We start from the raw sequence: 14,679 nt of genomic DNA on the forward strand, positions 1-14,679 counted from the left end.
GTCAAATGTTCTTTCTGCGTCTATTGAGATGATCATGTGGTTTTTATTCTTTATTTTGTTAATGTGGTGTATCACACTGATTGATTTGTGGGTGTTGAACCATCCTTGCATCCCTGGAATAAATCACACTTGTATGACCCTTTGATGTATTGTTGAATTTGGCTTGCCAATATTTTGTTGAGGATTTTTGCATCCATCTTCATCAGAGATATTGGCCTATAATGTCCTTTGTGTGTATGTCTGTGTCTGTGTGTGTGTTGTATTTTTCTGGTTTTGGTATCAAGGTGATGTTGACCTCATTATAAAATGAGTTTGGAAGTGTTACCTCCTCTTCAATTTTTTCAAATAGTTTTAGAAGGATTGGGTATTAAATCTTTGAATGTTTGGTAGAATTCACTTGTGAAGCAGTCTGTTCCTGGACTTTTGTTTTTTGGGAGGTTTTTAATTACTGTTTCAATCTCTGTACTAGTGATTGGTATATTCAGATGTTGGAATTACAGAATTATTTTAACACATGCTCTTTTTTGGAACGGATTAAAATCACTGCCTAAGGTCCACTGCTTTCAGCCTGAAGAACTCTCATTAGTATTTCTCAAAAGGCAGGTCTGCTAACAAACAGTTCTCTCAGTGTTCATTTATTTGGGAATCTGTTTATCTCACCTTCACTTTTGAAAGAAAAAGTTCATGGTGACAATTTCTTCCTTCAGCATTTTAATATGGCATCCCACTGCCTTCTGGGCTACATAGTTTCATTCTTTTTTTGGCCACACCTCACAGCATGCAGAACTTCCCTGACCAGAGATTGAACCCATGCCTCCTTGCAGTGGAAGCATGGAAGTGCAGAGTCTTAACCACTGAACCACCAGGGAAGCCCCTGGGCTTCATAGTTCCTGATGCTAAGTAAGCTGTTAATCTTACCAGGGTTCTCTTTTTTAATGATGTGTTGCTTTCCCTTTGTGACATTCGAGAGTTTCTGTCTTTGTCTTCCATTACTTTTACTTGATGTATCTGGTTGTAGATTTCTTTGTGCTTACTCTTAGACTTCATTTGGCTTGGATATCCAGATTTATATTCATCAAATGTGCTTCCAAACTGTCAGCCATAATTACTTCAAATATTTTTTCTGCCCCCTTTTCTCTCAGCTCTACTTCTTCTGTAGTCATTAAGTGTGGAGATTCTTTCTTTTGACAATCAAATCTACTCCTGAACCCCTCTAGTAAATTTTTCCTTACAGTTATTGTACTCTCAACTCCACAATTATCACTGTGTTTTTTTAACAAAAATAATTTCTATCTCTTTGTTAATATTCTCTATTTGATTAGACATTGTCATCAATATTCCTTTCTGTTTTAAGCATGGGTTTCTTTAATTCTTCAAAAATATATATAACTGTTTTATAGTATCTTACATCCGGAACCGCACTGTGGTCTGCTTTTTTTCCTTAGTTCATACTTTACTGTTTTTTTGCATATCTCATATTTTGAGGGGGGGCAGTGTATCTAATATATTGTAGGAAATCTGGATACTGAACTCCCATCCCCTTTGAAGGCTTGTCGTTGTTTGCCTGATTAATTATTTAGTGACTGGGCTAAACTATCTTCTGTCCTACTGAAGTCTCGTTCCCTGCAGTGTGCAGCTTCTAATGTTGCTCCTCTGTGGGCACAGCCTTGGGCATGCATGCAATCACCTTTGGATGACAGTTTTTTAAAAATTTTTTATTGAGGCATATTTGATTTACAATATTATACAAGTTTCAGGTGTACAACATAGTGACTCACATGTTTAAAAAGTTAACTCCATTTATAGTTATTATACAATATTGGCTATATTCCCTGTGTACTACAATACATCCTTATAGCTTATTTATTTTAAATATAGTAGTTTGTACTTCTTAATCCCCTACCCTTATCTTGCTCCTCCACCATTTTCTCTCCACTGGTAACCACTAGTTTGTTCTCTATATCTGTGAATCTGCTTTTTTATTATATTCACTAGTTTGTTGTATTTTTTAGATTCCATATGTAAGTGATATCATACAGTATTTGTCTTTGTCTGACTTACTTCACTTAGCATAATGCCCTCTATCTATGTTGCTGCAAAAGGCAAAGTTTTGTTCTTTTTTATGGTCAGTAGTATTTCATTGTGTGTGTGCATATGTACATCTTCTCTATCCATTCATCTGTTAGTGCTAGTGGATGCTTAGGGTGTTTCTATATGTTGGCAATTGTAAATAATGCTGCTGTGAACATTCGGGTGCATGTATCTTTTTGAATTACTGTGTTTGTTTGTTTTGGACATATACCCCAAAGTGGAACTGCTGGGTCATATGGTAGCTCTATTTTTAGTTTTTTGAGAACCCTCCATACTGTTTTCCACAGTGGCCTCACCAATTTACATTCTGACCAACAGTGTAGAAGGGTTCCCTTTTCTCCACACTCTTGCCAACATTTGTTATTTGTGGTCTTCTTGATGATAACCATTCTGACAGGTGTGAGGTGATATTGTGATTTGACTAGCATATCAGTATATTAAGTAGTGATGTTGAGCATCTTTTCATACATCTGTTGTTCAACTGCATGTCTTCTTTGGAAAAATGTCTATTCAGGTCTTCTGCCCACTTTTTAATTGGGTGTTCATGTTTTTGATATTGAGTTGTATGAGCTGTATATATATTTTGAATATTAACCCCTTAACAGTTATATCATTTGTAAATATTTGCTCCCATCAGTAGTTCCCATTTATTTTTGCTTTTGTTTTCTTTAACAGACATATCCAAAAGAATATTGCCACCATTTATGTCAAAGTGTGTTCTGCCTAAGTTTTCTTCCAAAGTTTTATGATTTCCAGTCTTACATTTAGATCTTTAATCCACTTTGTGTTTAGTTTTGTATACGGTGTTAGAGAATATTCTAATTTCATTCTTTTACATGTAGCTGTCTGGTTTTCCCAGCACCACTTATTGAATATACTTCTCTTTTCTCCATTGTATTGTATATTCTTGTCTCCTTTGTCATAGATTAATTGGCCATAAGCGTGTGGGGTTATTTCTGGGCTCTCTATTCTGTTCCTTTGATCTATGTGTCTAATTTTGTACCAGTATCATACAGTTTTGATTACTGTAGCCTTGTAGTATAGTATGAAGTTAGGGAGCATGCTACCACCATCTCTGTTCTTCTTTCTCAAGATTGTTTTGTCTATTCAGGGTCTTTTTTGTTTCTATACTACTTTGAAATTATTTCTCCTAATTCTAAGAATGCCTTTGGTACTTTGATAGGGATTGCACTGAATCTGTAGACTGCCTTAGGTAATACAATCATTTTTTTTTTTTTTTTTGCGGTACGCGGGCCTCTCACTGTTGTGGCCTCTCCCGTTGCGGAGCACAGGCTCCGGACGCGCAGGCTCAGCGGCCATGGCTCACGGGCCCAGCCGCTCCGTGGCATGTGGGATCTTCCCAGACCGGGGCATGAACCCGTGTCCCCTGCATCAGCAGGCGGACTCTCAACCACTGTGCCACCAGGGAAGCCCCAATACAGTCATTTTAACAAATATTAATTCTTCCAATCCATGAACATGGTATATCTTTCCATCTGTTTGTGTCATCTTCAATTTCTTTCATCAGTGTCTTATAATTTTCTGATTTCAAGTCTTTTAACTCCTTACATAAGTTTATTCCTAAGTATTTTATTCTTTTTGATGCAACTGTAAATGAGACTGTTTCCTTAATTTCTTTCTGAGTTTGTTGTTAGTATATAGAATTGCAATGTATTTCTCTATATTAATTTTGTACCTGAAAATTACTGAATTTATCCTTGAGCTCTAGTATTTTTTGGTAGCTGTTTTTAGGATTCTCTTTGTTTAGTATCATGTTGTCTACAAAGTGACAATTTTACTTTCCCTTTTTAATTTGGATTCCTTTTCTTTCTTTTCTTGTTTGACTGTGGTGGCTAAGACTTCTAATAATATGTTGAATAAAAGTGGCAATAGTGGGCATCCTTGTTTCATATCTTAGAGGAAATGCTTTCATCTTTTCACCGTTGAGTATAATGTTAGCTATGGGGTTATCATATACGGCCTTTATTATGTTGAGGCATGTTCCTTATATACCCACTTTCTGGAGAGTTTTTATCATAAATGGATGTTGAATTTTGTCAAAATCTTTTTCTGTATCTATTGAGATAATCATGTAGTTTTTATTCTTTGTTAATGTGATGTATCACACTGATTTGCAGACACTGAAACATCCTTGTATCTCTGGGATAAATTCCACTTAATCATAGTGTATGATCATTTTAATGTATTGTTGGAGTCAGTTTGCTAATATTTTGTTGAGGGCTTCTGCATCTACTTTCACCCATGTAATTTTCTGTTCTGTGATATCTCTGTCTCATTTTGATATCATGTGATGCTGGCCTTATAGAATGACTTTGGAAACATTCCTTTTGCTGCAACTTTGTGCAATACTTTGAGAAGTATAGGTATTAATTCTTCTCTAAATGTTTGGTAGAATTCCCCTATGAAGCCACTTGTTCTTGGACTTACGTTTTTTGGTTATTTTTTTAAATTACTGGTTCAATTTCATTACTGATAATTGGTCTGTTCATATTTTCTTTTTATTCCTGGTTCAGTCCTGGTTGTCATACGGTTTTTCCAACTAATGTCTCATGATCAGTTGCACTTCTGTGGTGTCGGTTGTAACATCTTTTTCATTGCTGATTTTATTGATTTGGGCCCTGCATATTACTCTTGATGAATCTGGCTAAAGGTTTGTCAATTTTGTTTATCTTTTCAAAGAAACAGGTTATAGTTTCATTGATATTTTCCATTTTTAAGTCTCTATTTCATTTATTTCTTCTCTGGTCTTTATGATTTCTTTCCTTCTGCTAACTTTGTGTTTTGTTTGTTCATCTTTTTCCTAGTTCCTTTAGGTGTAAGTTAAGTTGTTCATTTGAGACTTTTCATGTTTCCTGAGGTTTGTTAGTATCAGTATAAATTTTTATTTTAGAACTGCTTTTGCTGCATCTCATAGATTTTTGGATCATTTTCTGTTCATTTGTCTCTAGGTATTTTTTGATTTCCTCTTTGATTTCTTCATGATCCATTGGTTGTTTAGTAGCATGTTGCTTAGCTTCTGTGTGTTTGTGATTTTTGCAGTATTTTCTTTTAGTTGATTTCTAGCCTCATAGTGTTGTGGTGGGAAAAGATACTTGATATGATTTCAGTTTTCTTAAATTTACCAAGGCTTCTTTTGTGGCCTAACATTCCTAGAAAATGTCCCATGTGGACATGAATGTGTGTTCTGCTGCTGTTGGATGGAATGTTCTATATCTATCTATTAAGTCCATATGGTCTAATATGTCATTTAAGGCCAGTGTCTCCTTATGGATTTTCTTTTTGGATGATCTGTCTGTTGACTTGAATGGGCTTTTAAAGTCCTTTACTATTATTGTGTAACTGTCTGTTTCTCCCTTTATGTCTGTTAATATTTGCTTTATTTATTAAGGATCTCCTATGTTGGGTGCATATATATTTCCAATTGTTACATCTTTTTCTTGGATTGATCCTTTGATCATTATGTAACGTCCTTCTTTTGTCTTAAAGTCTATTTTGTCTGATATAATTATCGCTACCTGGGCTTTCTTTTGATTTCCATTTGCCTGGAATGACTTTTTCAATCTCTTCACTTTCAGTCTGTGTCTTTAGATCAGAAGTGAGTCTCTTTTAGGTAGCATATACAAAGGTCTTGCTTTTGTATCCATTCAGCAACTCCATGTCTTTTGATTGGAGCATTTAGCTCATTTAAATGTAATTATTGATATGTGTGTTCTTATTGCCAAAAGAATAGTTAATAGTAGTTTTGTTAATAGTTTTTGGGTTGTTTTTCTAGGTCTTTTTGTTCCCTTCTTCTTTTGTTCTTTTGTGATTTGATGACTATCTTTAGTGTTATGTCTGGATTACTTTCTCTTCTTTGTGTATCTATTACAGAATTTTTGGTTGTGGTTACCATGAGGTTTATATACAGCTATCTATCTATCTATCTAAAGTTCGATCTCTTAATTTCAAACACATTTTAACTATGCTTCATTTGTACTCTCCTCCCCTCATGATTACTATTTTTGACATATTTTACATCTAATTATTTTGTGTATCTGTTAACTTCTTATTGTGGTTATAGATGACTTTACCATTTTTGTTTTTAATCCTTCCTATGAACTTTGCATATGGTTGATTTTCTACTTTTACTATATATTTGCTTTTACTGATGAGCTTTTCCTTTCATAATTTTCATGTTTATAGTTGTGGCCTTTTCTTTTTTGCTTAGAGATGTCCCTTTAACATTTCTGGTAAAGCTGGCTTGGTGGTGTTGAACTCTTTCAGCTTTTGCTTGCCTGTAAAGCTTTTGATGTCTCCATGAAATGTGAATGAGAGCTTTGCTGGATAGAGTATTCTTGGTTCTAGGTTTTTCCTTTTCATCAGTTTAAATATATCTTGCCACTGCCTTCTGCCTGCGAAGTTTCTGCTACAAAGTCAGCTGATAGCCTTATGGATGTTCCCTTGTACGTAACTTGTTGCTTTTCCCTTGCTGCTTTTAATATTCTCTCTTTAGCTTTAATTTTTGCATTTTTAATTACAAAGTGTGTTGGTGTGTTCCTCTGGATTGGGACTCTCTGTTCTTTCTGGACTGGGATTTTTTCATCTCCCTAGTTAGGGACATTTTCAGCTATTATGTTTAAATATGTTCTCTGTCACCTTTTTTCTCTCTTCTTCTTCTGGGACCCCTCTAATGTGAATGTTAATATGCTTGATGTTGTCCCAGAAGTCTCTTTAACAGTCTTCATTTCTTTCCATTCTTTTTTTCTGCTAAGCATCAGTGATTTCCACTACTCTGTCCTCCAGCCCACTGATCTGTTCCTCTGTACCATTTAGTCTACTGCTGATTCCGCCTAGTGTATTTTTCATTTCAGTTATTGTATTCTTCATCTTGTTTAGTGGTTCTTTATATTTTCCAACTCTTTGTTAAAAACTTCTAATTTCTCACTCTGTCCATCCATTCTTCTCCCAAGTTTTTTGGGATCATCACCCTGAATTCGTTGTTGGGTAGTTGTCTATCTCTACTTCACTTAGCTCTTCTTCTGGGTTGTATCTTATTCCTTCATTTGGACCATTTTCCTCTGTCAATTCATTTTGTCTAACTTAATGTTTATATTTCTATATATCTGGGAGGTTGGTTCCATTTCCCAACCTTGGAGAAGAGGCCTTTTGCAAGAGACTTCCTATGAATCCCAGCAGTACACTGCTCTCGTCATCAGAGCTATATCCTCTAGGAGTGCCCCTATATGTGTTGTGCGGGTCCTTCTATTGTGGTAAGCTGATGGCTATGGGTGGCCTGGTTGGCTTGGTTGGCCCCCAGTCTGGTTGTTTGCCAGGACCTTCCTGTGTGAAGGCTGCCGGCCTCCACTGGTTGGCAGGGTTGGGTCACAAGGTGGCTGGCTGTAGAACCCTGGGGAGCCCTGGGGTTAGTTCTGTATCACTGGTGGATGGAGTCAGGTCTAGAAGATCCTGAGGCTGGGGCCAGCCCACCAATGGGTGAAGCCAGATCCACGGGACAGTGCCAGCCCAAAGGCAGGCAGTGACAGGTTCTGGGGTCTGGCTGCAGGGCTGAGGGCTTCCAGAGATGGCAATGGACTGCTGGTGGGTGGGTCTGGTTCGAAGCTAGAGCAAGCTTATTGGTGGGTGGAGTCAGTGATTCTGGGGCTGGTGCCTGCCCACTGGTGGGTGGATCTGGATCTCTGGCTGCAGGGCCCTGGGGGTCCTGGGTCTATTGCCTGCACATTGGTGTGTGGTGCCAGGTCCTAGACCCTCTGGTGTGCAGGTATGTGTCCAGGGGTGGCTTTTGGCTCAGAAAGTCTTAAAGCAGTCTCTCTTCTGATGGGTTGGGCTGTGTCACTGCCCAGTTAGTTGCTTGGCCTGAGGCTTCCCAGTACTGGTGCCTACAGGTTGGTTGTTGTTGGTGGGGTGGATTCCAAAATGGTGCTGCAGCACCAGTGGTAGAATGAACTCTCAAGAATGGCTACTGTCAGTGTCTATGTCCCTAGGGAGACTCTTCAAGATTAGCAGGTAGGTTTGACCCCAAATCCTTTAAATTACTGCCTCTATGCTGGGACCTGAAGCATGTGAGATGTTGTGTGTGCCCTTGGAGAGTAAAGCCTCTATTTCGCAGAGCCCTCTGGAACTCCTAAAAGCAAGCCCCACTGGCCTTCAAAGTCAAATGTTCTGGGGACTCATCTTCTTGTTGCAGAACCTCCAGGCTGGGCAGACTGATGTGGGGCTCAGACCCCTTATTCGCTGGGAAGAATCTCTGCAACTGTAATTATTCTCCCATTCATGAGTTGCCCAAGCCAGGGAACTGACTATACTGTGACTCTGCCCCTACTACCTGCCTTGCTGTGGTCCCTTTTTTATATCCTTAGTTCTAGAAGACCTTTCTTGGTAGGTTCCAGTCTTTTACATCAATGGTTGTTCGGTAAATAGTTGTAATTTTGCTATGTTCATGAGCTAAGGTGAGCTCAGGGTTATTACTCTACCATTTTCAATGACAGTTGTTTTAAAAAAGATTCTGTTGACTGTCTCTTTCCCTTATTTTTCTGTTAAGCTCTGCCTCCTTTGGTATCACACCAATCGAGAAGAAGTGTGCCAAACACTGTTATGCCAACACAAGGGGCAACAGTGTGAACTATAAACTATATAATAGAACTAACGGTGTCTACTTCACATGAGATATTGAAAATGTGTCTGATATTTTAAACATATAGAGGGAATTAGTAACCAATGAAATAACTACATGGTAAATCCCTCTTTTAATCCCATTCATAAAATAGCCTTTCTGCATTTGCAAATACAAAGCAACTATACTTCTAGCCTGAAAAAGAAAGTGAGTAGAACAGCATTTGAAATGTTTCCATCAAGCATGTTCCAAGCTCACTGTATCATTCCATTTTTATGGATCATTTTTTTAATTGAATGGATTCTAAAATTAAAAATATGCAGCTAATTCTCCATTGATAGCAACTGCTAGAATTCCAGTAATTATAGGAGGGAATCTGTGAAGACGTTTTATCCTGTAATAATAGCATATAGGTACTGTAGTCACTAAAGATCCAAAGTTAAATAAACTTCAGAGAAGATAAAAAACAGGAAATAGACATGAAATATTCTTCTTCTTACCAAGACGACTCTTGGGTTGTGTCTTGAATTCACTCTTCATAATACTTCTTCCAACAATATTTGGGAAGCGTTCTGTGTCACTCTCTATAGAAATAAACAGTTTCAAAATACTTCTGTAAGCTAAGTATTAACATGTGTATGTTTGTAGAATGTGTGTATCCTTTAATTAGATCTTTTTATTATAGAAGAAGAATTATAATGAAATGTCTGGACTGCAGACATAATACCTTAGAATTGGAAGAGCCATTAGCAGTTGTTTAAACCTCATTATATTGAGGCTTAGAAATGCTTAGTGATTTGACCAAGACCATATATCCAGGCAATGACAAAACTGACTCATAAACTGAGGCCTCATAGTTCCTTAACTAGGACTTTTCCCATAAAATACAAAGTCTTTCACAAATTTAAGTCATCCTAGAGAGTTTTTCTTAATAAATATAACTCTCTTGTGTATATTAAAAACACATTCATATGGGAGGGATGTACCTGGTGAGGTGGGACAAAACACTTTTTCATTTTTGTATTTGATTACTACATTCATTTCAACTCCTTTCCTCGTAGCAGTTTCTGTCTTTCAGATTTTATTTAGTGTTTAATTATAAATTTACCATTAATAAATATAAAATAATTAATTTTGTTGTTAAAAGGCATGATTCTTTTTTGTATTTTATTTTTAAACATCTTTACTGGAGTATAATTGCTTTACAATGGTGTGTTAGTTTCTGCTTCATAACAAAGTGAATCAGCTATACATATACATATATCTCCATATTTCCTCCCTCTTGGTCTCCCTCCCACCCTCCCTATCCCACCCCTCTAGATGGTCACAAAGCACCAAGCTGATTTCCCTGTGCTATGCAGCTGCTTCCCACTAGCAATCTATTTTACATTTGGTAGTATATAAAAGTCCATGCCACTCTCTCACTTTGTTCCAGAATTGAACGGATGTAAATGAAAGCACTTTGTTGCTGTGTCTAAGGCTGTTATTCAAAACTGACAAGGACTCCTATTAATAAGCAACATGGAAGCAAAAATTAATTGAAAGAACCTAACCAAAAATACTCTGAAAATTAAAGACATGGAAAAATGGCTTATCGTAATACACCAAATTTAACTGCTTGGTTCCAACAATTTCATTTTTACACCACGCAGCTTTTCCCCAGTTAAAAGCTGTTGGAGCAAGTAATATTTATTTGATTCATTTACAACACTATTTTTTTTACAGGAATAAAAGCAAGAATATAATAAAATAAAGCATTCAAAAGCAAAGTTTCAGAAATCTTGCCTTAAATTTCAGTGAAAACACAAATTTTGGTGCTTATATCTGAGGATTCAGTTACTTTCCAATGCTAGCTTTCAGCATCAATTCTGTAAAAAGTTCAAAACGACAGTATTTCTTGCAACAAAGAGAAATGTATCGAACCCTGTTACTCCAGGACTAAAGCAGTAATCTGCGAATAATGAAACTCAGCTAGAGAACTCCACTCTAGTAGAGATATAAATTTACATACCAACTTAATTATGTAGAGGAAATTGGTAATCAGTGATATAACTGTTATGTTCCTCTTCTTATGCCACTCATCAACTAGCTTTTTTGCTTTTTCAATTTCAAAGCAATATTCCTTTCTAAGCCAGCAAGAAAGTGAGTAGAATCACAGTTATAAATACTTAAACCAAGCATATTCTAAGGTCATTAGAGCATTGGATCATATGGATTACTTTCCAAATGGATGAGATTACAACTGAAAAATATCCAGCTAAATTTCCATTGACAGTAAATACTAGAGTTTAACTAATTATAAGAGGAAATTCATGAAGATTACTGCCCATTAATACTAACATACAGTTACTGTTATCATTAATGATTCATAGTTAATTAAGTCCCAGAGAAGACATAAACCATAAATTATTAGACTTGGAAAATTCTTGTTCTTACCAGGGTGACTCTGATGATGTGTCTTGATTTCACCAACTGCTTTTTCTCTTCCAACAGTATCTCTCATGCGTTCTATATCAGTCTCTATGGATAGAAAACAAATTTCAAAACACATTGTAAGGTAACCATTAACACACATGTATGTGTGTCTTTGTGTCTGTGTGTAGTACTAACTTAATTAGTACTTGTATTACAGAAAAGAAATAATATAATGTCTGCATTGCACAATCATAAAACATTAGAATTTGAAGGGCTCTTAGCAATCATATAAGCCTCATGATATTGAAGCTTAGAGATGTTTTGTGATTTGATTGAGAACACACACCAAGATAATGCAAAACTGAGTACAAGCTGATGCCCCATAATTCCTTAACCAGTGCTTTTCATACACAATGCACTGTCCCATACAAACTTCAATCATCTTGGGGAGTTTGTGTAAATGATATAACTGCCCAGTTTACACTAAGAGGACACTCATACTGTTAAGGATATACCTATGAGTGGAACGTGGCATTTTTTCCCCACTGGTCAAGAGACAAACCATGGTCCCACATTACGGAAAGTTACTACCAGGTAGAAATTCTTTGACTCTCTCAAGAATGTTTAATGCCATTTTTAAGGCTATGTAAATCAAGCAGACATCAAAGATGTAGAAGAGTAACAAGATATTCTGTAGTCTAAGAAAAACTGCCTATCAGGTCCTCTTACTATGTACACCTTGTAACTGGGGAGGGGGAAATGGGTAAATCTGAGGCAGTACCAGCATTGGGACTGCATCCCATCCCATCTGAGTTTTTATGTGATTTGGACATTTGGCGGGATTTAGAAAGTACTAACTAGGTCAAAGGAGAGAAATAACATTCATGTATTTTGTTTTAATACATGAAAGTTTAAAGAAAAATTCATATTGAAAGAGGGGTTAAGTAGGATTGCTGACTTGGGTCAAATTATGTGTCCAGTGTTTTATGAATGAAAGCTAGTTACAGAAGAGCATGCACCAGAGGTTGGAAACCTATCCTGAACCTGACACCATAAGGTGGATCTTACTTTGTTGTAATGGCTGAGACCAGAAGTAAGTGTTAAAGAGCCAATTGAGTAGATATAATTGAGGCTCTCTGGTTTTTCTCCAACTGGTATAGGTTAAGAATGACAGGCCCAGTTGAAAGAAGCATGTAAAGATGCTTATATAAGCAAGGAAGCATTAAGAAGAGCATTTGATAGCAGATAGCAGATAGAATTAAGGACGAGGGAAAAGGGAGTATGTGCTAGAGAAACCTGAAATCTAGTAAGAATCACAATTTCCCTCCTCACAATACCCTCCCGCTGCTTAAATTATTTTTTAAGCCTACTCTTCCTGAAGTTCCTAGTATATGATCCACACTTTACTGTTTCTTTGCATGTCTCATATTTTTGGGGGGTTTATACTGGGCGTTCTAGACAATATCTTGTAAGAAATCTGGATACTGAGTTCCTCTCCCCTTTGGAGGCTTGCTGTTGCTGTTTGCCTGATTATTTATTTAGTGACTTGGCTGGAATATATTCTATTGTAGAGAAGTCTCCTTCTCTGCAGTGTGAATCTTCTAATGTTGCTCCTCTGGGGGCACAGACTTGGGCATGCAAACAGTCACCTTTGGATGACACTTGTTTTTCCTGCTGACTGTCTCTTTCCCTTGTTTTTCTGTTAAGCTCTCTGCCTCCTTTAATATCACACCAAAGATCAAGAAGCAGTGTGTCAAACACTATAACACCAAGACAAGTGGCAGTAGTGTAAACTACGGACTACATAACAAAATTAAACATCTCTACTTCACCTGAGATACTGAAAATGTGCCTGGTATTTCAATTATATAGAGGGAATTAGTAAGCAATGAAATCTCTCTTTTAATCCCATTCCTAAACCAGCCTTTCTGCTTTTGCAAATACAAAGCAACCATTTTTCTAGTCTGAAAAGGAAAGTGAGTAGAGCAGCATTTGAAATGCTTCCATCAAGCATATTCTAAGCTTACTACAGCATTGAATTTTTATGGATAAGTTTTAAATGAATGGGTTCTAAAACTTACACTATGTAGCTAATTTTCCATTGTTAGTAACTGCTAGAGTTCCAATAATAATAGGAGAGAATTAGTGAAAACGTTTCATCCTATAGTAATAGCATATAGGTACTATAGTCATTTAGACCCAAACTTAAACAAACTCGAGAAGATAAATAAAGCAGAAATAGACTTGAAATATTCTTGTTCTTACCAGGATGACTCTTGGATTGTGTCTTGATTCCACCCTTTATTATACCTCTTCCAATAGCATCTGGGAAGCGCTCTGTATCAGTGTCTATAGAAATAAAGTTTCAAAACACTTTTGTAAGGTATATATTAACATGTGTTTTTGTGTGTGAGTTTATGTGTGTATAGTACTCCTTTAATTAGCATTTTAAAATTATAGGACAACAATTATAATGAAATGCCTGGACTGTAGGCTCACAGGACCTTAGAGTTGGAAGGGCCGTTAGCAATCATACAAGCCTCATTATATTGAGGCCTAGAAATGGTTAGTGATTTGACCAAGGCCACAAATCTAGGTAACAACAAAACTGATCCATAAACTGATACCTGATAATTCTTTAACTAGGGTTTTATCCATAAAATACAAAGTCTTTTGCAAATTTAAGTCATCCTAGAGAGTTTATTTTAATAAATATATCTTTCTTCTCTACATTAAAAGCATATTCATATCGTAAAGATATACCTGGTGAAGCCAGACATGACATTTTTTTCCCATGTTAAATTGCAAACAATGGGCATCACAGTCACAGAATTTTACTGTGAGGCAGAAATTCTTTTACTTGTCCAGGAACACTTTAATTCCCTTTTTTTAAGGTTATGCAACTGTTTGTCAAGTAGGCATCATTGATGGAAAAGAAAAACAAGTAATTTGTGGACAGAGATAAAGCACCCTCTCAGGTTCTCTTAGCATGTAGACCTTTTCTCCCCTGTGCAGGAGGAAATGGGTAATTTGCAGGAATGTGAGCACTGATATTGTACCCCTTTCCATCTGAGTCTTTACATGGTTTTTACTTTTTGTTGGATTCAGAAATGATGATATAGGTCCAATATCAGAAAAAAATTTATTTAAAAGAATTTTATATTGCAAAAGGAATAATGAGAATTGGTGACTCTGGGTCACCTGTTGCGTAAAGTTTTGTGTGGGCAAAAATTGGTTCTAACACAGCATGTAAGTGAAGTTGGAACCTGTCGTATCCAGAATTTATAGATCGGAAGTCTTCCTTTGGAGAAATGGCTGAGCCCATGAATACTTCAAACATGCTCTGTCACTGAGGCAACACAAATTTATCACCACTGCAATCTAAACAGAGGTAAAGACCATATGGGGCATCACTACTAAAATCAAAGACACATTGGATTGGGCAGAACAAGTTTTTAGTAATTAAGTTACAGCATTTGTGAAAGTAATGTCTGCTATAGCAACACATAACTGGAGAACATCAGCAGACAAACTTTAGCCCT

General features: G+C 36.6%; 1 protein-coding gene across 26 annotated transcripts in view; it reads right to left on the reverse strand.

Moving 5' to 3' along the window:
- CCDC7 (coiled-coil domain containing 7) overlaps positions 1 to 14,679 on the reverse strand; it is a 290,894-nt gene that overhangs the window by 50,241 nt on the left and 225,974 nt on the right. For 23 of the 26 annotated variants that reach the window (XM_079912713.1, XM_079912709.1, XM_079912704.1 and 20 more), the window contains 3 exons: positions 13,403 to 13,486; positions 11,159 to 11,242; positions 9,223 to 9,306 (listed from right to left, as the gene is read on the reverse strand). In XM_079912713.1, the coding sequence (XP_079768839.1) occupies positions 9,223 to 9,306; positions 11,159 to 11,242; positions 13,403 to 13,486 (252 nt within the window). The remainder of the gene's footprint in view (positions 1 to 9,222; positions 9,307 to 11,158; positions 11,243 to 13,402; positions 13,487 to 14,679) is intronic. The other 3 variants (XM_079912715.1, XM_079912716.1, XM_079912714.1) reach the window with 1 other exon arrangement.

This window comes from Stenella coeruleoalba, assembly GCF_951394435.1.
Source record: "Stenella coeruleoalba genome assembly, chromosome: 2".
NCBI classification, from domain to species: domain Eukaryota; kingdom Metazoa; phylum Chordata; class Mammalia; order Artiodactyla; family Delphinidae; genus Stenella; species Stenella coeruleoalba.